Here is a 23,353-nt window from a genome sequence, read left to right on the forward strand (position 1 = left end):
TAAAACACAAAGAGTTCACTGAATAATACAAAATGCAGACATGTAATGATAAAGATGTTACCAGATCTACTATGGATCCGTTCAACGAAGCAGAAGATTTGTTGCAGCAAGATTCTACAATAGAACAAAGACAGTCCAGAGGTAGAACAGAGCTCCAACTACCTCTTACATGTTTTGCAAAGGCTTCTCCAACAGCGCCACTTTGGTGGCGCACTTCAGTGGGTTCCACATCAAAGAAAACGGGGAAAGCAGTACGCTCCGTCATCTTCTGGCACTCCATAATCTTGACGAGCTCGTCTAAGCACCATGATGAAGATGCATAGTTCTTGGAGAATACAATTATGTAAAATCTAGAGTCTTCGATGGATCTCATCAGCTGCTCACTGATCCTTTCCCCTTTCTTGATTGTGTCATCGTCTTTGTAAGTAATAATGCCTTTTTTGACAAGAGCATGATAGAGATGATCAACAACAGTTTTGCGGACGTCTTCACCCCTGAAACTCAAAAAGACATCGTACTTGAACCTCTGTTGAATGGATGAAACTGAAGTAGAAGCCATTGAATGTATGCTTAAAGGATCGATTAAAACCAAATTTTCCTTAATCGGTGGTAATCTAAACGAACTGAAAAGAAATTAATAATCCAGTGCACTGAGCGTTTACCAAGAAGACAATTGTTTGGAAAAACTATATGATGGGTTGGATACAAAAGTTCTTATCTTTATAATAAAAAATTAATGAATACGCGTAGTGACCATTAGCATTGCAGTGGTATTTTCTTGACTTTCTGGTGCTAATAGATGTATATTATATATGTAGGTCCCTTTCACGGAGGATGACGAACCTAAACCTTGTTATACAAACCTACTAGCGAGTGCGGAATCCAAGCTAGTAAGCAAACCGAGATGAAGCAAGTAGAGAAACAAACACACAAGAGTTCACCGATTAACACCACTGTATTAATACGTATGAAGGTTCCAGTTACAAGCACAATGTTTACAAATCTAACTTGCAAACTCTCACTATGTGTGTGTGTGTTTCGGACAGAAAGCTCTCAACTATCTCTCGGGTGTTTCTGTCTCTAAGTGTCTCTCTAAAACACAACACACTGCATGGGTATTTATACCCAGCCCATGATGTCTGGTCCGAAGGATCCGATAGATGGTCCGAAGGATCATCTATCGATGACAAAGCATTCGAAGGATCAGCAGGGACCTCGAAAGATCACCTTTCGAGATCTATCATTCGAAACATATCTTTCGATGAGATTGAAGGATCCACATTATCCTTCGATCTCTTATCCTTCGACACAGAACATCTTTCAACATTTTACAAACTGTTGTCCAAGTCAAACCGGAGGATGGTTGACTTGGTCAACTTACAACACTAATCAGGACATCGTTTACATCGTGACCGAATACAGACAAAGTACAGACACAAGTGCACCAACAAACTCCCCCTTGGCTGTAGCTTTGTCTTTATCTTCTATAGTTGTAGACTCGTCTCGAACTTCGATGGTCTTTGGTCTTCGAGTTCTCAAAACTCTGATGTCCTTTCAAGTCTTCAAAGTCGGAGGATCTTCAAAGTCTTCACGTATTGAAAGCAGAGAGTGTATCAACAAACTACCCGTATCATGTAGGAAGTGTGTTGACAAACTCCCCCTTGGCATAAGCTCCCCCTTGAGTTTGTTTAGAGGCATTCTAGTCTTCAATCTCATCGAAAGATATGTTTCGAATGATAGATCTCGAAAGGTGATCTTTCGATGAGATTGAAGGATCCACATTATCCTTCGATCTCTTATCCTTCGACACGGAACATCTTTCAACATTTTACAAACTGTTGTCCAAGTCAAACCGGAGGATGGTTGACTTGGTCAACTTACAACACTAATCAGGACATCGTTTACATCGTGACCGAATACAGACAAAGTACAGACACAAGTGCACCAACAAACTCCCCCTTGGCTGTAGCTTTGTCTTTATCTTCTATAGTTGTAGACTCGTCTCGAACTTCGATGGTCTTTGGTCTTCGAGTTCTCAAAACTCTGATGTCCTTTCAAGTCTTCAAAGTCGGAGGATCTTCAAAGTCTTCACGTATTGAAAGCAGAGAGTGTATCAACAAACTACCCGTATCATGTAGGAAGTGTGTTGACAAACTCCCCCTTGGCATAAGCTCCCCCTTGAGTTATGCTCGTGAATGACTTGATCTTTATGAAGTGAGATCCTTGTGGTGTTGATGATGGCCAGCGGCAACTCGATCATCTTCATCTTTTGAGCGCCTTCTCGTCGTGTCTTCATTCCAAAGCTTGTCATCGACCATGTTCTCCTAGCCTTTAGAATCTGCACATGCAAGAAATCTAAACGCGTAATGAGAACAACTGCTTGGAATAGTTAGCATAAACAAATGACACACGAATGACCATGTCACAATCAAACACCGTCCGACAGTTTGAAAGTTTAATAAATTTGTCAATTTTCGATTTAACTTTCAAAACTTGCAAATTTCGACCGTTTATGAAGATTTAGTCAATTCGGTTTTCAGTCAGGTTTCAGGCAACGAAGACTTGAGCTCCAACATCGTACGATCGAAAATAAGGTAGAAATAAAATCTTTTTGGCTTTTACAAAGTTTATATTAAAACACAGATTTTAGGTGTGTTTTTGAAATTAAAAGACAACAATTTTAAAATCCTTTGAGTGTTATCAAACGACATCACCGCTAATGTCGTGCTGATATGCACCAAACGACGAAACTGTTTAAAATAAGACAATAAAAGTTAAGCAGTAAATAAATATATACAGACATTCTTTTTGCGAGTTTCGAGGGTAAGAGAATCATATCAGTGTACGGTCATGCCAAAACACTCTTGTTGTTCAGTTAGTTAACATTAAAATAAGCATCCTATAACAATTATCGGTATTGTTGTCCACTTAAGCTCAACTTATCAGATGTAATCATGGCGAGGGGATACGTTAAGGTATGATTTATACTTACCGACCGGTGTTCATCCACATCACGACACATTCCCGTATCAAGGTATGCACGAGAGTTCATCTTACCGGTGAGTATACCGATTATCATCTGTTTGACCATATAAAATGTGAGGTACTCACTTATTTTGATTTGAAAACAAGCCCTATGTGATATAATCACTTATTGATGAGGAACTTGATTTTCATATGCATGAGGGCACAGGTGCAAGTCCGTGAACAGGTCAGTACTTCCGTACAGCAGAGAGACGAACTTGACACCCGGATAAATGTGATATTTTATCACTTATTTGTTTGGACATGTGATTGTTTATCACTTAGGTCGAATGCAGTATGTAATATGTACACGTATGTATAGTATCATGGAAGATCTAGACTTGCGTCCCCGTTATTTTTCGGTAAAAGATACAACCATGATACCCAGATGATAAGCAGCATAAAGACCGAATATCTCAGAACCTCGGCAATCTATCAACCGAAATTTCGGTACTAAGACCATATGCCAATGAATGGTTCCCACCTGGTCGTCAGTCGATTAAGATTTATATCACCCTGCACACTTTAAAATGATTGTGAGCCTACCGATACATCTTATATAGAGCTGCTTATCGTTTTTCATTTAAGGTTTAAAGAGGTTTGGATAGACCACTGATGTACTATCATTTTCTCTTTTGCTCGCCAGGAAACTCATTTTTGTTTTTCTATTGTTTTTGTGTTTTTGAAATTTTTCGATGTTTTTGGATTTTCAGATTTTTGGATTTACTCCCCCTAAAATCAATAAACTAAGACAAATTTAAAACACACAAAGGTATTTACAAAAATGATTTTCCGATGTTGGTTTACTCTTGCTTGACCTTAATGCCATTTACCAATAATAAGAAGTCAAATCTAGATTTGTCAAAAGCTTTGGTAAATAAGTCGGCACGTTGGTCATCGGTGTGGACCTTAACAACATCGATTAGCCTTTTCTCAAAGCAATCACGTATGAAGTGATATTTGATTTCGATGTGTTTGGTCTTTGAATGCTGCAGATGATTTTTAGTGATATCTAAAGCAGCAGAATTATCAACGTAAATAGGAGTAGTTAGGAATTCAAAACCGTAGTCCCGCAATTGTTGTTGGATCCAAAGAACTTGGGAGCAACAACTTGAGGCAGCGATGTATTCAGCTTCGCATGTTGATGTAGCGACGCATGTCTGCTTCTTGCACTGCCATGTGACTAGGCGATTTCCTAAAAACTGACATCCAGCCGTTGTGGATTTGTCGTCGATTTTACATCCGCCAAAATCAGAATCACTGAATGCGACCAAGTCAAAGTTATTATCCCTAGGATACCACAGACCGGTGTCGGGGTAAGCCTTCAAATAACGAAAAATCCTTTTTACAGCTGCAAGATGAGAGGCCTTCGGGTTGACTTGATATCTGGCGAGCAGGCAAGTTGGGTACATTATATCTGGCCTTGATGCTGTGAGGTACATAAGGGATCCGATCATCGCGCGATAGTATGAAGGGCTAACAGGTTCACCCTTCAAGTCTGGAGTAATTCCGTGATTAGTTGGCAGTGGGGTACCAATGGGCGTTGCATCGGACATCTGGAACCGGCTCAAGATGTCTCCAACATATTTAGTCTGATGGATGAATATCCCAGACTCCGTTTGTTGCACTTGTAGGCCCAAGAAGAAATTCATTTCCCCCATAGCACTCATCTCGAATTTATCCTGCATAATGCGCTCGAAATTCCTACACAAGACATCATTAGTAGAACCAAAAATAATATCATCAACGTATACCTGAACCAGAAGAAGATCTCCATCTTGTTCTTTGATGAAGAGAGTACAATCGATAAGACCTCTTCGAAAACCGTTCTCCAGCAGATATGTAGATAAGGTTGCATACCAAGCTCGTGGCGCTTGATGAAGACCATAGAGAGCTTTGTTTAGCAACCAAACCCGATCGGGATGGACAGGATCTTCAAAACCTGGAGGCTGTTCGACATATACCTCTTCTTCAACCACACCATGTAGAAATGCACTTTTGACGTCCATCTGGTAAACCTTGAATCCTTTGAATGAGGCATAAGCCAGAAAGATCCGAATAGCTTCCAGACGTGCAACAGGTGCATACACTTCGTTGTAGTCGATCCCTTCAATCTGACGAAAACCTTGAACGACTAAACGAGCTTTGTTCCGAATAACCACTCCACGGTCGTCTTTCTTGCATTTGAAGACCCATCGAGTGCCAATCTTCTTGTAATTCGCAGGTTTTTCAACAAGCTTCCAAACACCAAGCTTGTGAAATTGCTGCAATTCTTCCTGCATGGCTTCAACCCAAGCACTGTCTTTCAATGCTTCTTTCCACGATTTTGGTTCTTCTTGTGACACGTAGCACGCGAAGGACCAGTCATTTTGTTGACCAGATTCTCTTATAGCTGAATACAAACCAGCATTCCGGTTGTTTCTCAGCTGATTACGCGTCTGCACACCGCGATGGACATCTCCTATAATGTTCTGCTGGGGGTGGGTATCATGAATCCTCATTTCAGGATTATCTGGCACACGTGCATTGATACCCAAATTGGTAAGATTAAGATCAACAACCAACTCCACACCAGGAATGTGGGTAGAGGTGGATGCATTCCCTTCAGCAGTGTCTATATTCTGCGTATGAGGTGTATCACCAGAGGCACCTTGAACAGGAGCAGCTGGAGCTGAGGATCCTTCGGCTGCATCATGATATTCATCATCTTCAGAAGAATCATTATAATCAGCAGCATCTTCATAAACCTCATTTTGAACCATATTGTTGACTGACGAAGAAGCTTGAGGGTCAACAACAATAGGTCTAACCAATGGTGAGACAGCAGCGTTGTCACTTTCCAACAACATCCTAGCCGCTGCTGATTCTTCGTCAAATGTTGGCAGATTGAAGGAGTCAAATAGCCCATCATAATCGAACATCCACGGATCACCCGGAGCCCTAACAGGACTCGTGTACCTTTGAACCCTAACTTCACTCCATAGCTCAATCTTTTTGGTAGCTAGATTCCAAACACGAAAATTCGGAGTAGCATATCCAAGGAAGAAACCCTCGATAGCTTTAGCTCCAAACTTTCCATCCGGCTCAATCATAGTACAAGGAGCACCAAACGGTTCAAGGTAAGAAAGATCCGGTTTCCTTTTCTGAAGGAGTTCGAAGCAAGTTTTGCCATGTCTCTTTACTGTGAGAACTCTGTTTAACGTGTAGCATGCAGCCGATACAGCCTCCCCCCAGAATTGAATAGGGAGTTCCGACTCTACTAACATTGTTCTTGCAGTTTCTATAATCGTCCGATTCTTCCTCTCCGCGACACCATTTTGTTGTGGAGTATAACGGGAACTGTACTCATGAAGAATGCCTTTAGAAGTACAAAACTCATCCATAACTTGATTCTTGAATTCGGTTCCATTGTCGCTTCGGATCCTCTTCACTTTCAACGAATAGAGATTCTCCAACATTATAAGAAGATCCTTGAGGATGCCAGGAGTTGCACTCTTGTGTGCCATGAAGGATACCCAAGAAAATCTAGAGTAGTCATCAGTAACCACTAAACAATAGGCATCTCCGAACGTTGTCTTGTGCTTCATAGGTCCAAAAAGGTCCATATGAAGTCGTTCGAGAGGCATGCTGACAGTGTTGATTTTCTTCAAAGGGTGAGACTTCTTAGTTTGCTTCCCTTTTTGGCACGAGACACAGATATCTTGCAAATGAAAACTTCTCACATGCACACCATTTACAAGATTATTTTTCACCAAATGGTTCATCTTTCTCAAGTGAATGTGTCCCATTCTTCTGTGCCAAGATATAGACTCCTTTTCTGTGGCTTTTGAGACAAAGCAAGTGACTTGTGCAGATGTTGTAATCGCCTGGCTCATGTCGAGAATATAAAGATCATTAACTCTCGGAGCCGATAAGAGAATCCATTCTTGTGGAATTTTGAATCCAGGTTTCAGCACATAGCAGCCGGCATCATCAAAATGCACGGTGAATTTCTTATCACAGATTTGTGACACACTGAGAAGATTATGATCAATTTGCTTAACATAATTGATCTTATCGAAGCACACCATGCCATTTGAAATACTTCCTTCTCCAGTGATAAATCCGCCTTTGTCACCCGCAAAAGCAACATACCCTCCTCTAATGTTTCTCACGTCGTATAGGAGCCGTAAGTCGCCAGTCATGTGCCTGGATGCTCCACTATCAACAATCCAATGACTATTAATAGTTCCTCCTAGAACATCCTGCACATGTCATTTAAACACATCAGTTGAGAATGGGGACCCAAGCCTTAGTGGTCTTGGGTCGTCCCTGAGCATCACGAAACGTGATATCAATCTCTTGATGGTTTTCAAGAATAATTGCTCCCCCTGAATTGTCACCCGACTTAGGTAACCAAGTTCGTCTGTGCCTACCAGTTTTAGAAGATTCTGGTTTTACAGGTTGTGACACACTTGGTTCCCTTTGAACTGTTTTAATCTCAGATTTTAAAGCTTTTTCAACAGTTTTCATGTTCTTACGTCGTTGTTTAGTTTCTTGTTCTTTTACAGTTCGTTTATCTTGTTTAGGTGAAACTGACCGACGTTGAGGATGAACTGTTTCAGGTGGAGTTTTCTCAACAAATTTACTCTTTGAAGCATTTGGGCAGTTTCTGATGATGTGCCCAATTTCTCCACATTTAAAACATGTTCTCCTTTCAACAGATTTTGGAGAACTTGATTGACCACAAGATGTCGAACTCGTGGAACCCGAGGTACTAGCCTTTTCATCACACCCATTTGTGCGTTGAGTGTAATTGTTATCACTGTTACGCTTTAAGATTGTTACTTGTTTTACAAAATCCGTGTTAGATTTGTTTTCAAAAGTTTCAATCTTATCAGTACCCTTGGATGACACGAACTTGACATCTTTTGCTTTCTTTTGAAAACGAGCTCCTTTTGTTTCAGACTTCATCTGAGAAACTTTATGCTTTTGAGCTCGTTTGACTGGTTGTTTACCATTAGAAGCAGCATGTTGTTGAGTGGTTGAAGATTTTTGTTTACCAAACTGTTTTCTAATCTCAGCCTTAGGAATTGGATCACAGTGTGTTACCACAATTCCCGGAAGTGTTTTTCCCAAAAATTTGTTTGTGTTGTCTTCAAAGACTTTGTCAATCAAAGATTTATTTACATTTTTAATTGGGAAAACATGATCTGAGTAGATTTTATTATCTCCAACCAATGTATACAACACGTTACTGCTTTTAACAGTAGTCACACCTGTCTTATCAGCTTTGACAGGATCAATCACTTGCTTCTTAACAGATGGAACCTCAGGAGTATCAGGATCACAAAGGATGTGATTCTCTCGTGGAATATCTACTCCTTTCATCTTGCTAAGTGATTTATCCTGATCACTTACAGCCACTTCTGATTCATCATCCGATGTCTCATAGTCCTCGATAATTGGAGGACTTTGCTTCATGGATGATGAAGTTTCTTGTTCCTTAGAGGCTGTGTTTGAAGAATTGTCCGGTTTGAACCCAAGGCCAGTAGCAAACTCCTCAACATCAAGAGGCACACTGGGTTCATACCGAGGCATTTCCTCCTCATCAGGCATCTTGGTATAGTTGTTCATCAAAGGGGGCGGACATTTCCTATACCCTATGCCTTTCTGATTTCCCTTCGGTTGTTGAACCTCGATGATGTGATCAAGCACAAATTGGGAGTTAGAATAACTATCCAATTTCTGTTTGATCGCATCATGCTCGCATTGGGCAATGGCTAATTGCTTCTTAGTTTCTTCCACAATGTTAATGTATTCGTTTATACTTACTTGCTTGTGGTAAACTACTTTGTTAACCTCGGACACATTCTTCTTTAATGTTTCTATTACAGATTTAAATTCTTTTTCATTCCGGGTTAAAGCCATGTTTGCCTCTTTGCATTTCGACAGTTCAATAACCAAATTCTGGTTATGACTATGAAGCTTTTCTGATTCAAGCTTCATATCAGCACATGATTTACAGACACTAGGAGCAGGAGGTTCAGAATTTACCTGACTAGAAGAGGCTGAACCGTTTGCCATAAAGGCAGTTTGAAAAGAAAAAGCTCCATCTTCAGAAAATAGCTTTTCCATTTCCTTTGATGCAGTAGCAGCCTTTCTAATCAGAATTGATTTCTGACATTTAAGCTCATCAGCTTCATTCAGTAGATCCTGAATATCATCATCTCCTTCCTCCTTCACTCCAGGCTCTGAGTGATTATCCCCAGAAACAGAGCCTTCTTCATCCGAACTTCCAGAATAACCAGAACTGTCATCACTTCCAGAAGACTCTTCTTTATGAACATGCTCGATGACCTTAGCATACAAAGCTGTTCCACTTCCCTGATCACCTTCACCAAACTGCACTGACCAGTCACATCCTTCATCAGCTTGAACAGCCAAAGCCCGATTGTGATTTGTAGTTCCAGGCTGTCCCTGATTGTTATTCACTGCCACCATCCTCCGTTCACGGTTTTCTTGTTGGGCATTCACATTCGTCTGGTTTCTGAAAGGGTTGTGATTGCCGTGTTTTGTTGGTAGAGTGCACTCACGTTTGAAGTGCCCTTTATTTCCACAGTTGAAGCATGTAACGGCATTGATATCAAACCCATACTTCGTATCTTTCTTTCCTTCTAACGAAGTTCTACCAGTACGACCCATGAAGTCTTTGGCCCTTCTAACCGCACTTGCAAAAGCCCACTTAATATCCATCAACTCCATTTCTTCCTTGTCGATCTGTTGGTAGTCTTCATTGGTCATATTGATGTTTCCAAACTGACCTACTACCAAACCACAGTAAGCACTGACCATGGTGTTGATAATTTCCATATGCTCCTTAGCAACTTCAATGCTAAGGTGTGAAAGATTTGAGTTGTCGACTCGGATTGTGTTAGGATTTTGGGGTTGAGGTTTAGGATTACTTGCATAATGAGCTTGCTGTTGTTGTTGTTGTTGAGGTTGTGGTTGTGGCTGTGTTGGGACAGGAATGTAAGACCTCGGATCAAATTGAGGTTGTGGTGGAGCAGCTGTTGACTGAGGAAATGGAAAGGAACTTGTGTTGGACACAAAAGCAGTCTGCAGTTTAGGTTGCTGTTGCTGAGCTGCAGCGGATCTTGCCAAAGCATCGAAGCCTGGAAGGTACATTTCTGTATTCTGAGGAGCTGGAGCACGCCTTGCTTTCCTGATTTCTTCATCATTTTTATGTTCCAGCTTTTGAATGAACTCGTAGATGTTAACTTGATCTAGAGTTCCAGTATGCTTCAACAGCTCAATGAAAGAGCTCCACTTTGGAGGTAAGGCGTCAGCAAACCTACTCACCATGTCTTGTTGAGTAGAGACAACTCCATAAGCACACATTTCACTAATCAAATGATAGAAACGTGTGGTCATATCATTCAGAGTCTCGTTTTCCAAAAACTGAAAAGATTCAAACTCTTTCTTCAACAAATCATGCCGAGACTTTCGAGCAGCTGCATTGCCTTCTCCTCTAGCAACTAAACAATCCCACAATGCTTTCGTGGTCTTGCAGTATGAGAACTGATGGTAGATGTCTTTGTTGAATGCTTGAGTAAGTGTGGCAAAGGCCTTTTTCTCCAATTCATAAGCCTTCTTGTCTTTTTCAAGCATATTGGCATAACCCTCAGAAGTGGACGCAGCAGTCTCCAGATTTTCATTGAATGCATTGATGAAACACGTCCAAAGATCGGTGCTTTGCCCTTGGACATACGTGTGAAAGCGGTTTTTCCATGATGGAAACTCATTCATATGATTTAGCTTTGGTGGACGATTGTTATTGCCCGTTTCGCTTTCACTGATCAAAAGGTTTTGAATGCTTTGACTTTGATTGGATACCAAAGCCCATTGACTTGGACTGATTGATGGAGGAGGAAACATACTCTTTGCCCAATCTGCAGTAGTGACTAGCTCTTGATTGGATCGTGAGTCCAAACTCCAATCCCAGGGACTTGTACAGCTCATTTTGATCAAATATTAATTGAATATCTACACAAGCACAAACTGTTAAGTGTACATAGACACACATCGAAAGATACAAGACTTGTTCAAAAGATCGAAACTTGTTCGAAGGATCAACAGTGATCGAAAGATTACTGTTGAGTTTCGAGCAAAGTTTTCGAAAGATTCACAATGAAAGATCCTTATCTTTCGAGCAATTATCACGAAAGATTCACAATTCGAAAGATCTTTATCTCTCGAATACTGATCTCGAAAGATTCACAATGAAAGATCCTTATCTTTCGAGATGAATCCTTATCTTTCGGACAACTAACTTTCGAAAAGATTCCAGAAACGAAAGATAATGCTTAGACTTCGAAAGACTACTCGAAAGATGCTAAGACTACTCGAAAGATGCTAATCTGTCGAGCTGTCTCTGATCGAAAGATGATCTTTCGAAATCGAAGGATATCTTTCGGAAGCTTCTGACACACACTGACACGATGGGACAGGTTGGTGAAAAAGGTGATGGGTTGGTGCACAACTTTCGGCAGAAGGGATGTGCAGGCACCAACTTTTCACCAAACTTGTTGACTTTTCAAAAAAATATGCCCAAAAAGGAAAGATCTTATCCAGATCCAGTACCGGAAAATATGACCGGAGATATGGCCGGAAAAATCAAAGTCACTTAAAAACAAGTTTTCAAGTTACCCAACCCAACCTTGAACACTCCCGAAAGTTTAGAACTCGTTTTTCAGTTTTAAGATGCAAGAAAAACCACCAAAACGGGTGCTAAACCTAGTGTCCAAACACACCAAGAACTCGAACAAACCCGGTTTTAAACAAGGTAAAGAGCCAAAGCTCTGATACCACTTGTAGGTCCCTTTCACGGAGGATGACGAACCTAAACCTTGTTATACAAACCTACTAGCGAGTGCGGAATCCAAGCTAGTAAGCAAACCGAGATGAAGCAAGTAGAGAAACAAACACACAAGAGTTCACCGATTAACACCACTGTATTAATACGTATGAAGGTTCCAGTTACAAGCATAATGTTTACAAATCTAACTTGCAAACTCTCACTATGTGTGTGTGTGTGTTTCGGACAGAAAGCTCTCAACTATCTCTCGGGTGTTTCTGTCTCTAAGTGTCTCTCTAAAACACAACACACTGCATGGGTATTTATACCCAGCCCATGATGTCTGGTCCGAAGGATCCGATAGATGGTCCGAAGGATCATCTATCGATGACAAAGCATTCGAAGGATCAGCAGGGACCTCGAAAGATCACCTTTCGAGATCTATCATTCGAAACATATCTTTCGATGAGATTGAAGGATCCACATTATCCTTCGATCTCTTATCCTTCGACACAGAACATCTTTCAACATTTTACAAACTGTTGTCCAAGTCAAACCGGAGGATGGTTGACTTGGTCAACTTACAACACTAATCAGGACATCGTTTACATCGTGACCGAATACAGACAAAGTACAGACACAAGTGCACCAACAATATACCGTAAAAGTAGACAATTTATATATTATTACGGATCAAATACAAACCACATTTCGTATACAAACTGTAAGAACCATTTCAAAAGTGTCATTTGATATCCATTCAGTTATAGAGAAATGGTAAAATGATAATCTAAATAATATCAATTATCTTGAATTCCTTCTAATTATGCTAACAAGCAATTAATTCTTTATTTGGATATTTCTTCTGTTTGCAATGTGCTGATAAAGAAAAGTGCTGATATCATTTCGCATATGTGCTAAAATCAATTATCTTGATTAATTTTTATTTGCTAATATAATTCAAAAGTGCTACTTTTATGTATGTATTGTTTTAGTATTTGTCAATTTAGCTTTTTTTAAGTGCTATGATCTGTTTTTACGGTTTGTAGGATAAATGTGATTTGTACCAGAACCAACCCGGTTCCTTAATAATTGTTAATAAGGCTTTAATTAATTATTTTACTGAAGTTGATTTCGATTACAACAATTTGCCCACTTCTTTAGTGCGCTTAAAAAATAGTCACTGGTGGAAGGCATTGGGTTGGAGAATGGTCTGGATGAATTCACAGTAAATAAAGTAACAAAGTAAAACAACAATGTAGTGTTTTATTGAAAAGAAGTTACATAAAAAAAATACTGCGTGTCTGGCCAGATGGTAGGGGGTCAATCTGAATTATTTTAAAAACAATGATGGGCAGCTGGATATCTTTGTGGGCTCTTTGGGGTACAATAGTATAGATGGCGGTTGTGCAAGGCAGGTCCAAGATTTGAACATTTTGTATTTTATTTGTTTGTTGGGTTCTAGATTGTAATAGATACGGATTGGATGATGTTTTTAGTTGGGCTAAACAAGATATGCAGATATTTTGTTCTGAGATGGGCCTGTGTTGGTCCATCGGAGATAAATTAATTGTTAGATTTTGACTTGGTTTTCTTTCCTTTTGGGCTAGTGTTTTCCTCGGGCTTATCCCAGGTTTCAAAATTTCAAAATCATAACATCAAATTTTCCACATAATAAACATTTATCTACTATAATAAAAGAAATCAACTGTTAGACACGTGTCATTCATTGAAGGTATCCTCAAATCTATACTTATTTTATATTAGCTAAATAAATAATAAATTAATATCAAATTATATCATACTTTAATAAAATATTATCCTCATATCCAAATTGTTAATTTAATCTTTACTATATAATAAAAGAAACCATTTTGGGGACACTTGTCATCATATTAGAGCATCTCTTTTAGATAATTATTATTTTAGTTTAATTTCTTTTAATTAAGTATAGATAACCCTCCAACTAAATATTATTTAGTTTAATATCTTATGGATAATTATTATTTAGTTCAATCTTCTTCTCATTTATAATATTACTAGGTTAGAACCCCGTATATTACACGGGTTGAATAAATGTAATTTTATATATCAAATAATATAAAAAATATCTCTTAAAAATCTCGTTTATTAGACGGGTTGAATAAATGTAATTTTATATACCAAATAATAAAACAATATATATTTAAAAATCTTGTTTATTACATGGGTTGAATAAATGTAATTTTACATATTAAACAAAAAAGTTGTATTTTTAAGAACCCCGTGTATTATACGGGTTAAGTAAATTTAATTTTATATATTAAATAATGAAAAAAGTTACATTTTTAAGAACCTCATGTGTTATACGTGTTGAGCACATGTAATTTCATATACCAAACAATAAAAAGTTATATCTTTATAAACCCTATGTATTATATGGTTTGAATAAATCTAATTTTACATACTACATAACAAAAAAAGTTATATTTTTAAAAAACCCAGTGTATTACACGAGTTGAATAAATGTAATTTTGTATAGTAAAAAAATAAAAAATGTTATATCTATAAAAAACCTCATTTATTACACGGGTTGAATGAATCTAATAAAAATTTATATCTTAAAAAAACTAACGGATATACTCGATATACGATGGATGGAGTGATTGCGGTGATGGTTCTTATAAATGTCACGTAAACATAGTGATTACCGTATTTAAGTTGAGAGTTGAACACGAAAATAAAAGTATAGAAACAATAAACACTGATTAATATTTTTGTTTACTCCTTATAAGGATTTTTGAAATAGGTTCTACCATTAATTACTTTAGTTTAATAAAATAAATAAGTCATTTACATAATATTTTAAAATATTATATTATCTCCTATACGAATTATTTAAATTTATATTAAATTTAATTTTATAATTATCTTTTAATTGATATTAATTATCTATAAAAAATAGATGGCTTCAATGAATGACATGTGTCCTCATATTGGTTTCTTTTATTATATAGTATAGATTTACTTAAATTAATTATTACTATTTTATTTATCTATTTACTTCAAATTCAAAATTAATTATCTAATTTGATCTTAACTAAATATTTGAACATTTTGTTTAGTTTGGTATTAAATAGATTTTACGAAACTTAAAATAAAATTAACTAATATTATTTATCATTTATACATTTACGGAGTTTTAAATAAAGGGTTAAATTTACTGAGGCTTTTTTAACAAATTTTGCAACAACACAATAATCTATTTTTATCACGAAAACCAAACTTTGTGTTAATATATTAAAGAGTAAACTGCCATTTTGGTCCCTGTGGTTTGATCACTTTTGCCACTTTAGTCCAAAACTCAAACTTTTTGCATCTGGGTCCCTGTGGTTTCAGTTTTTTTGCCATTTTGGTCCAAAAATGAAATCAGGTCATATTTGTCTTATAAAATCCTGCTATTTTGTCATTTTCCGCAGAGGCAAAATGATCATTTTTTTTATAAATAAATACCATATTTTATAAGACAAATATGACCTGATTTGCCCCTGAGAAAAATGACAAAATTGCAGGATTTTATAAGACAAATATGACCTGATTTCATTTTTGGACCAAAATGGCAATAAAACTGAAACCACAGGGACCCAGATGCAAAAGGTTTGAGTTTTGGACTAAACTGGCAAAAGTGACCAAACCTCATGGACCAAAATGGCAGTTTACTCTATATTAAATATTTTTATTTTCACTATACAAAATTACATTTACTCGACCCATGTAATACATGAGGTTTTTAAGATATAACTTTTTTTATTATTTGATGTATTGTAATACCCCAAAACCCGAATGCTTATGTTCGTTAAATATTATGATATGGTACATCAAGAAATAAATAATTAGGTTATTTAACCTAGTTAAAATTATGGTAGGGACAATCGAAGAATGAAAGTTATGCCTTATAATTAACTAAGTGAAACTTTAAGGGCTAAATGTGTAAATTAAGAAAATAAAGCATATGAAAAATAAAACCCAGTGTTTTGGGTGGGGGTGTGGTCGCGAGAAAAGCAGGAGAAGGAGAAATTCTTCTCCTTCAACCTAGCACAAGAAATTCCTTCAATTGAGGGTGTTGCAAGCCAAGAATCATATGCATGAATCTGAATGTGCAACCATTTAAGCCTACTAACCAAGTGGTAAGTTGTAGGTTTTCGATTTGATGATCATTGATGAGATGGGTTGTGTTTAATCCTTGAGTCTATGTGAAATTAGAATGGTAATGGACTAGAACCATCTCATGTAACATGAAGTGTGTTCGAATTTCTGATTATATTGATGTTTTAATGAAAACCCACTTGTAGAAGTAATGTTATGATGATGATGATGTTGCATGTGCTAAATCAAGTATAGTCTTGATGTATATGAAATTGGATATGGTGGATTATTGTTAATAACCTTGATTTAGGATGAAAGTTATGTGAGGTTAGTGGAATTTGATGATCTTGATATGAACTAGTAAGGATATGCAAAGAATGCTTGTACAATATGCTTCGTTGCGTCCAGGGCTGTTAGCCAAACCACAACTGGACCCATCTTCCAAACACCAGCAAGAATCATCACTCAAACCACAAACGGAGCTGCTCTCCAATCTCCAACGGGGATATTACACCAAACACCACCGCCGATGCAGACTGTAAGCCATGGACCAGGCCCTTCTGTTCCATCGGAACAAGCACAACTCAACTACTCTGCACTTTTAGGGCTACCCGAGGGAAAAACTCTGGCTTCCTGGTATGCCGAACAAATGGCGTCCATAAACCTCGTTTATACGCAGCTCAGCGCACAACAAGCCTTGCTCCAAGCACAGGCTAACCAATCAGCATTCGTAACTCCACAACCAAGGTCTCTGAGTACACACACGGCTCAGCAGACAAACGCATAGAACTTACGACCAGAAAGAGAACCAGTGCAACATGTCAGAAGACCCAGCATACAAGACACGCGCGATACTTATGCTGAAACAGAGAGCAACTTCGTCCAAACCTCCAATCTACAACGAAGGCCGGTCCAAACCCGTTTGGGCGCGCGCAACATGAATACAGAATGGGAAGAGGAGGAAGACGACCCAACTTACAAGGGGGAATCCACAGTGTTTAGCAGACTTCCTCCGGAACACGAAGCATACAAACCAACCAAGCGCGCGGGGTACAACCCCAAAGCAGAGCATGATTACACCTTGAGCTATCGTCCTGAAGACATGGCTGAAAATTCAAAATTCATTCGAGAAATCGCGTGCGCGGCCATCGACAAAATGAAATTACCACACAACGTGGGTAAATACAACGGGTTGACGGACCCAGACGATCACCTCCAGGTGTTTAAAGGTGCAGGAGCAACAGGCGGACGGAACTTACCAACATGGTGCCACCTGTTTGCTCAGACATTCGTTGGCGCGGCGCGCATTTGGTTCGACAACTTACCGGCTGGCAAAATGAAATCATGGGTCGATTTCCGAGAGAAGTTCCTAGCACACTTCTCTCAGCAACGAAGACAAGCCAGAGATCCGGGTGATTGTCTGAACATATGGAGAAAAGACTATGAAAGCGTAGAAGACTTCATTACAAGGTACAACAAAGAATGTCTAGAGATCGGAGACATACCAGAGAAAATGATGCGCGCACACTTCATGCGAGCGGTCAAGTGCGACGATCTAGTTAAAAGAATCAAAGGGCGAGATGGAGGACCCAAAGACTGGGAAACCTTCATTGAAGCGGCCAAGACAATTGCGCAGACAGACAGGCAACTGACTGGTGACGATCACCGTCAGCGCGCACACAACCATAACGATCGAAACAACAGAAGGGGCAGGAATCAACCCTGGAGGGCTCCTGGGAACAGAGAAAGAAGCCCCCCACGGGACGATGCACACCATACGATCAATCAGATAGCCCATCGAAAAGAAGTAAAGCGCGAAAATAGAGAAAAGCAGTGGACTCCACTAACCAAAACACCTTCTGAAGTCCTAGCCACAGAGAACCATCAGTTCAAACCACCCTTGTAGATGCGCAACAAAAGGGGTCAAGACCCAAATCTCTTCTGTGAATTCCACAAAGATACGGGCCACTTGACCGATGACTGCTTTAGCTTAAAGCAAGAAATCGAAAGAGCTCTAAGAGACGGAAAGCTCAGTCACTTAGTCAAAGGAGGAAAGCGCGATTACCGTCAGATACAACGAAGAGATGAAGGTCCAGACAACAAGAAGCTCAGAAAGCTAGAAACTCATATGGTGCAAGGAGGTCCACGGCGACCAAGAAAAAACTACAACAAGCGCGCGCAGAATGATTCATGGCGCGAGAAGCAAGTGGTTTTCCCAGTTGTCAGGGGAGGCCCAAGAGAAAAGCGGCCAATAGTCATCCCAGGGGTGATCGGCCACTACCAAACAGATTACATCTTTATTGATCCCGGGAGCACCGCGGACATCATATATGAACAGTGCTTCAATCAATTTGACCAAGAGGATAAGGCGCGCCTAGAACCAGTCGATTACCCACTAACTGGTTTCTGCAACGAGGCCGTCTTTCCCCTAGGACAAATATCATTCCCAGTATTGCTTTCTGATGGGAGAAATTCAAGAACTGAAGAAGTCACATTCATGGTGCTACCGGCACATTCAAGACATGACATCCTCTTAGGAAGAGAATCCCAAGGAGATTTCAGCATGATCTGTTCCGCACCACATTCTGCCATAGGCTTTCCAACCGAAACAGGCATTGCGTTGATATACGCAAGCAAAGAAGTGCTAGCAACAGATGAAATCAGGCCGGCAAAAGCAAGCAAACAGGCACCGCGCATAGAAGCAGAGAAATGGGTATTGAACAGCGCATACCCAGAACAAACGGTCACTCTGGGACCCGCAATGTCTGACCTAACGCGCGCGGCGCTAAAGCTGGTCCTTGCACTGATTCACGCGTCAAGAAGGCTGCGCCGATATTTCGCCAATCACGTCATCCATGTGCTAACAAATTACAATATTGGGAATATCCTAGCAAGGCCAGAAATATCAGGAAGATTGGCCAAGTGGGCGATAGAGCTAGGGGGACACAACGTAGTCTTCAGACCACGACCGTCGATCAAAGGCCAAGTTTTGGAAGACTTCGTGACGGAAGTCCCAGATGACAAAGACAGAGAGTGTAAGGCGACGGAAAAAGCTGAAAAAAAAACAAACCGAAGAGCCATGGCTGCTGTATACAGACGGGGCTACGGCTAGTAAGCCCTGACAAACACGAGTTCACTTACGCCATACGCCTAGACTTCAAGAGCACAAATAACGAAGCAGAGTACGAAGCCTTTCTGGCCGGCTTCCGTTTGGCAATCAAAATGGGGGTCCGACACATCGAAGCACATGTGGACTCCATGTTAGTAGCAGGCCAAATCAATGGTCAATACGAAGCCAAAGGCGACATAATGGCACTCTATCTCAACCAAGCAAAGACGTTGCTGCAAACCTTCTATTCTTACAAAGTGCACCACATAAACCGCAGTGAAAACAAGCCGGCAGACGCCTTAAGCAAGCTTGCGTCAACAAGTTTCCAGCACCTAGCCAAAGACGTGCGCATAGAAGTTTTAAGCAACCCATCTGTTCCACTCAGAGAAGTCAACGTCATCCAAACAGGAACCACGTCCTGGATGACACCCATAATCATGTACTTACAGTCCGGGATACTTCCAGAAAATAAAGCTGAGGCGCGGAAAATCTAGTATAAATCAGAACATTATCAGATGGCAGACGGGATACTGTACCGAAAGTCATATCTCGGCCCGCTGCTAAGATGTGTTGACGCCGACGACGCAAATTATCTGATCCGGGAAGTACATGAAGGCATTTGTGGTATCCACACCGGGCCGCGTATGGTAGTGGCAAAAGTAATGAACGCCGGTTACTACTGGCCCGGAATGCATCTCGATGCCGTGAAGGAATTAAGGAAGTGCAGCGGCTGCCAACGGCATGCACCATAAACCATGCGCCCAAAAAACGAACTGGTACCAGTAACAACCGCATGGCCCTTTCAGCAATGGGGCATAGACATGGTGGGCCCCTTCCCAAAAGCTCCGGGGGCAGTCAAGTTCATCATAGTCGCGGTCGATTACTTCACCAAGTGGGTGGAAGCCAAGGCACTCGCATCAACCACGTCGGCAGTTGTTAAACGATTCATTTGGGAACAAATCATATGCCGATTCGGCCTACCACTCAGAATCATCACCGACAATGGAACAAACTTTGCAGCAGATGATCTCGAACGATGGTTTAAGGAACTAAACATCGAACATACCTTCTCGTCGGTCGCACATCCGCAAGAGAATGGTCAAGTTGAGGCAGTTAACAAGAGCATCGTCGATGGCATAAAGGCAAGGCTCGGTGAAAAAAGACGTGGATGGGTCGATGAATTACCCACCATATTATGGGCCCATAGAACAATGCCAAAAACAAGCAACGGAGAAACACCATTTAGCTTGGTCTATGGGTCCGAGGCTGTGATCCCAGCAGAAATCGGGCTTCCATCTCCGAGAATGCTCTCCATGAATCTGATCAATAACGAAGAAGAAAGGATGATCGACCTGGATCTCCTAGAGGAACGGAGGGAGATGGCAGCAATCAACGAAGCCAAATACAAATCAAAGCTTGAAAAGTATTACAACTCCCGAGTCCGGATCTGCACCTTCAACCCAGGTGATTATGTCTTAAGGGACAATGAAGCGTCCAACGCAGAAAAACCGGGAAAACTGGCTCCCAAATGGGAAGGCCCGTACATCATTGATGAGGTCCTCGGCAAAGGGGCATACAAGCTACGCACCATGAACGACAAAGAGGTTCCACGAACCTGGAATGCCCAACAGTTACGAAAATGCTACATATAATACAAACATGTAATCGTATAGGGCGAATCGCCGACACATTTACCTAATACAAGAAGTGTTTGGCTACCTTTATTTCATGCAAATTTTTTGTCACAACTGCATTTATTATTTCGGGCGTACACGAAAACATCAATGGCTCGACCATAGGAAACGTTGTAGACCTCCAAGGCTCGTCACAGCCAAGTGAACAGCCGGGTCAGAAACACAACCAAAGCCTACAAAACGCCAAAAAACATAACTTCGTGCCCACATAAACACGAAAATATCGATAGCAAGGTAACTAAACATTGTAACGCTCCCAAGGCTGTGATCCCAGCTGAGCTCACACAATAACCTGCAACTCGATCACTTCGTATGTCACATACAAGCGCGCATACTTAAACGACAGAATAAAAACGTTGTAGTAACACAACATAACCTGTCAGCGCCATCATTCATTCGTGACACCTGATCAAAGTAATTAAACATGCACATATTATGACGATTTCAAAATTTGCATAACCAAAAAACAAAGCGGCAAAATATGTCAATAACACAACCAAAGTCAAGAAAAGTAAAATTGTCTTAAACACCCATTACAAGCCCATCCAGGGCCATACACGGCACGCAGGCCAGAAACAACCTATCAAGTATGGCTAGAGCTAGCACCTCCCGCAGCATCATCGCCATCTTCTCCCAAGGCCTTTTTCAGCAAAGCCACCCCATTCGCTTTGTGAGCCAACTTCCCAGAGGCCCGAACAACAGCTAAATCAAGCGTCGAGAACTCTTTTCGCTTCTCAGCATAAGCAGCATCACAATCATCTTTATATAACTCAAAGTGAAAATCCTTCTCATTGTTCGCGGCCGCAAGTTTGCCTTCAGCATACCCAAACTTGCGTCCACTATTATACCCTGCCCTACCCAATTCAAACATATAGCGCGCAAGTTCATCAGAATGCAAAATACGATCAGCAAGCTGCATGAGAACGAGATCGAATAAGAACAAGAATATACAAAGACAAAAACGAAATGAGAAAACCAAAAACGTTACCAACGGAACGCCGCGGGAAAGCAACCACCTACTATCAGCTGAGGCCTCCTCAGCAAGAAGCTCAGAAGCACGACACTCAGCCGCCTTCTCATCAAGAAGGCGCTGAGCAGTTTCACACTCCGCAGCTTTCTCCTGAGCAAGAAGCTCCAGCTTATCGATCCGCGCAACATACTCCTTTTCTTTCTTCTCCGCAGCAAGACGCGCCTGATGAGCCTCATCAGCAAGGGCCGTGTTCTCACCAGACAGCCGCACAATAGCATCACGCTGCGACTGCATCTCTGAGTTCGTACGAGCACATGCAGATTCCCAATCTTTCTGTTTTTGCTCATTCAACTGCTTCTGCTCTTCGAGCTTCCGCTCAGCCTCAGCAACCCGCCATTGCAAACCTTTTTTCTCTGCATTAAATTTCTCTCTCTCTTCAGAAAACGCCTTCTTAACCTCTTCAAACTCCAGAGTTTCTTCTCCCATATATCGCCATTCGCGAAGAATCTCCTGAGAAGTGGCAAAGAAGTTAACCCCAGCTCTAACATGATCATCTATAAGGACAAAGCGGTTGCGGTTTTTCTGAAACATTCTCTCGGCAGGAGGAAGTGACAAAGAGAAAAACTCATGACAATTCTGTAAGTCAGTCATTCGAGAGCCCTAAGTAAGGCTCCAACGGGGGACGTGAGGCATATCATCACAAGCTGGATTGCCCCATGAATCATCAGGAACACGTTCAAAGTGCGAGTCCCGCACGGTACCAGAAGTAGCCCCACCCCCACCAGGAGGACGTTTTGTGTACATGGTTTGTTGCGGAGTAGTCTCACTAGACTCCATCTCCACTTCAACACCTTTACCCTTATCGCCTCCAGCAACATCACCTCCAGCACCGTCACCTCCAGCAGCGTCACCTCCCTCAAATATACCTTCAACAAACCCTTCACCGCCCCTCACAGTTGCATCAACACCATCTCGAGGAGGGGTCAAGCCAACAATCCTCGAAGGAGGAGAAGTAGGTGGAGTAATCTGAGAAATATCCACCGGCCGCGGCTTCGTGCTAGTCTTGAATACTGCCATAAGACTACAATTAAAGAGCAATCCAAGGAAAGATACGACAAACGTACAATGAAAGAAAATTACCAGGCAGCATATATCTCCTCCAACAAATTCCCACGACCCCCACTAAACACGCCCAAATCAATCTCAGACTCTGAGTGCGTTGGGGGGACCTCTTTTTGAAGCTTTGCCATCTTGGCAGCAAAAACAGCAGCAGCTTGCTCATCAAGGCGACGTTTGTGGTCGTCGAGAGCTTTTTTCTTCATGTGCTCAGATAGGGTAGCACTGTCATCAGGATCCGACTGTTGACTCTTTTCACCAACCCCTAAGCCAGACAACGTGTCAGAAACTACCACATAACCTAGACAAGGATGAGGAGAGGGTCGCTTACGAGAAGAACCAGCACCTGTACTCCCAGGCTTCTCCTCTCTCTTTCTAGACTTATCGGTCCGTGCTTTCTTTCTCGTCTCCAACTGGGCAGACGGATCAACAGACGCCTCCGCATCATCATCATCCTCAACAAATTCATGTACCGGCTC

The 23,353-nt window shown here is 40.8% G+C and overlaps 2 protein-coding genes across 6 annotated transcripts in view; both read right to left on the reverse strand.

Moving 5' to 3' along the window:
* The window catches only part of LOC110877204 (toll/interleukin-1 receptor-like protein), a 37,167-nt gene that overhangs the window by 7,634 nt on the left and 6,180 nt on the right, over window positions 1–23,353 (reverse strand). The window contains exon 1 of one of the 5 annotated variants that reach the window (XM_022125371.2): window positions 62–883. The exons of the other annotated variants lie outside the window; for them this stretch is intronic. Within the exon in view, the coding sequence (XP_021981063.1) occupies window positions 62–559 (498 nt within the window). The 5' untranslated portion in view covers window positions 560–883. Of the gene's footprint in view, window positions 1–61; window positions 884–23,353 lie in introns of those variants that run through there. 5 annotated transcript variants of the gene reach the window in all.
* LOC110877203 (trichohyalin-like) lies at window positions 15,686–22,441 on the reverse strand. Its single transcript, XM_022125370.2, has 2 exons — window positions 21,777–22,441; window positions 15,686–21,701 (listed from the first exon to the last, which is right to left on the reverse strand). The coding sequence occupies exons 1-2, from the start codon at window positions 22,407–22,409 to the stop codon at window positions 21,372–21,374; spliced, it is 963 nt and encodes a 320-aa protein (XP_021981062.1). The 5' UTR covers window positions 22,410–22,441; the 3' UTR covers window positions 15,686–21,371.

This window comes from Helianthus annuus, chromosome 9 (genome assembly GCF_002127325.2).
Source record: "Helianthus annuus cultivar XRQ/B chromosome 9, HanXRQr2.0-SUNRISE, whole genome shotgun sequence".
Lineage (NCBI taxonomy): Eukaryota > Viridiplantae > Streptophyta > Magnoliopsida > Asterales > Asteraceae > Helianthus > Helianthus annuus.

Bases quoted from the DNA above. Each gene is read 5' to 3' on its own strand.
- LOC110877203 (XM_022125370.2), bottom strand. From the start codon at position 22,409: ATGACTGACTTACAGAATTGTCATGAGTTTTTCTCTTTGTCACTTCCT. The intron at 21,702-21,776 runs GTAACGTTTTTG...GTTCTCATGCAG, and splicing joins TTTCCCGCGGCGTTCCGTTG to CTTGCTGATCGTATTTTGCA.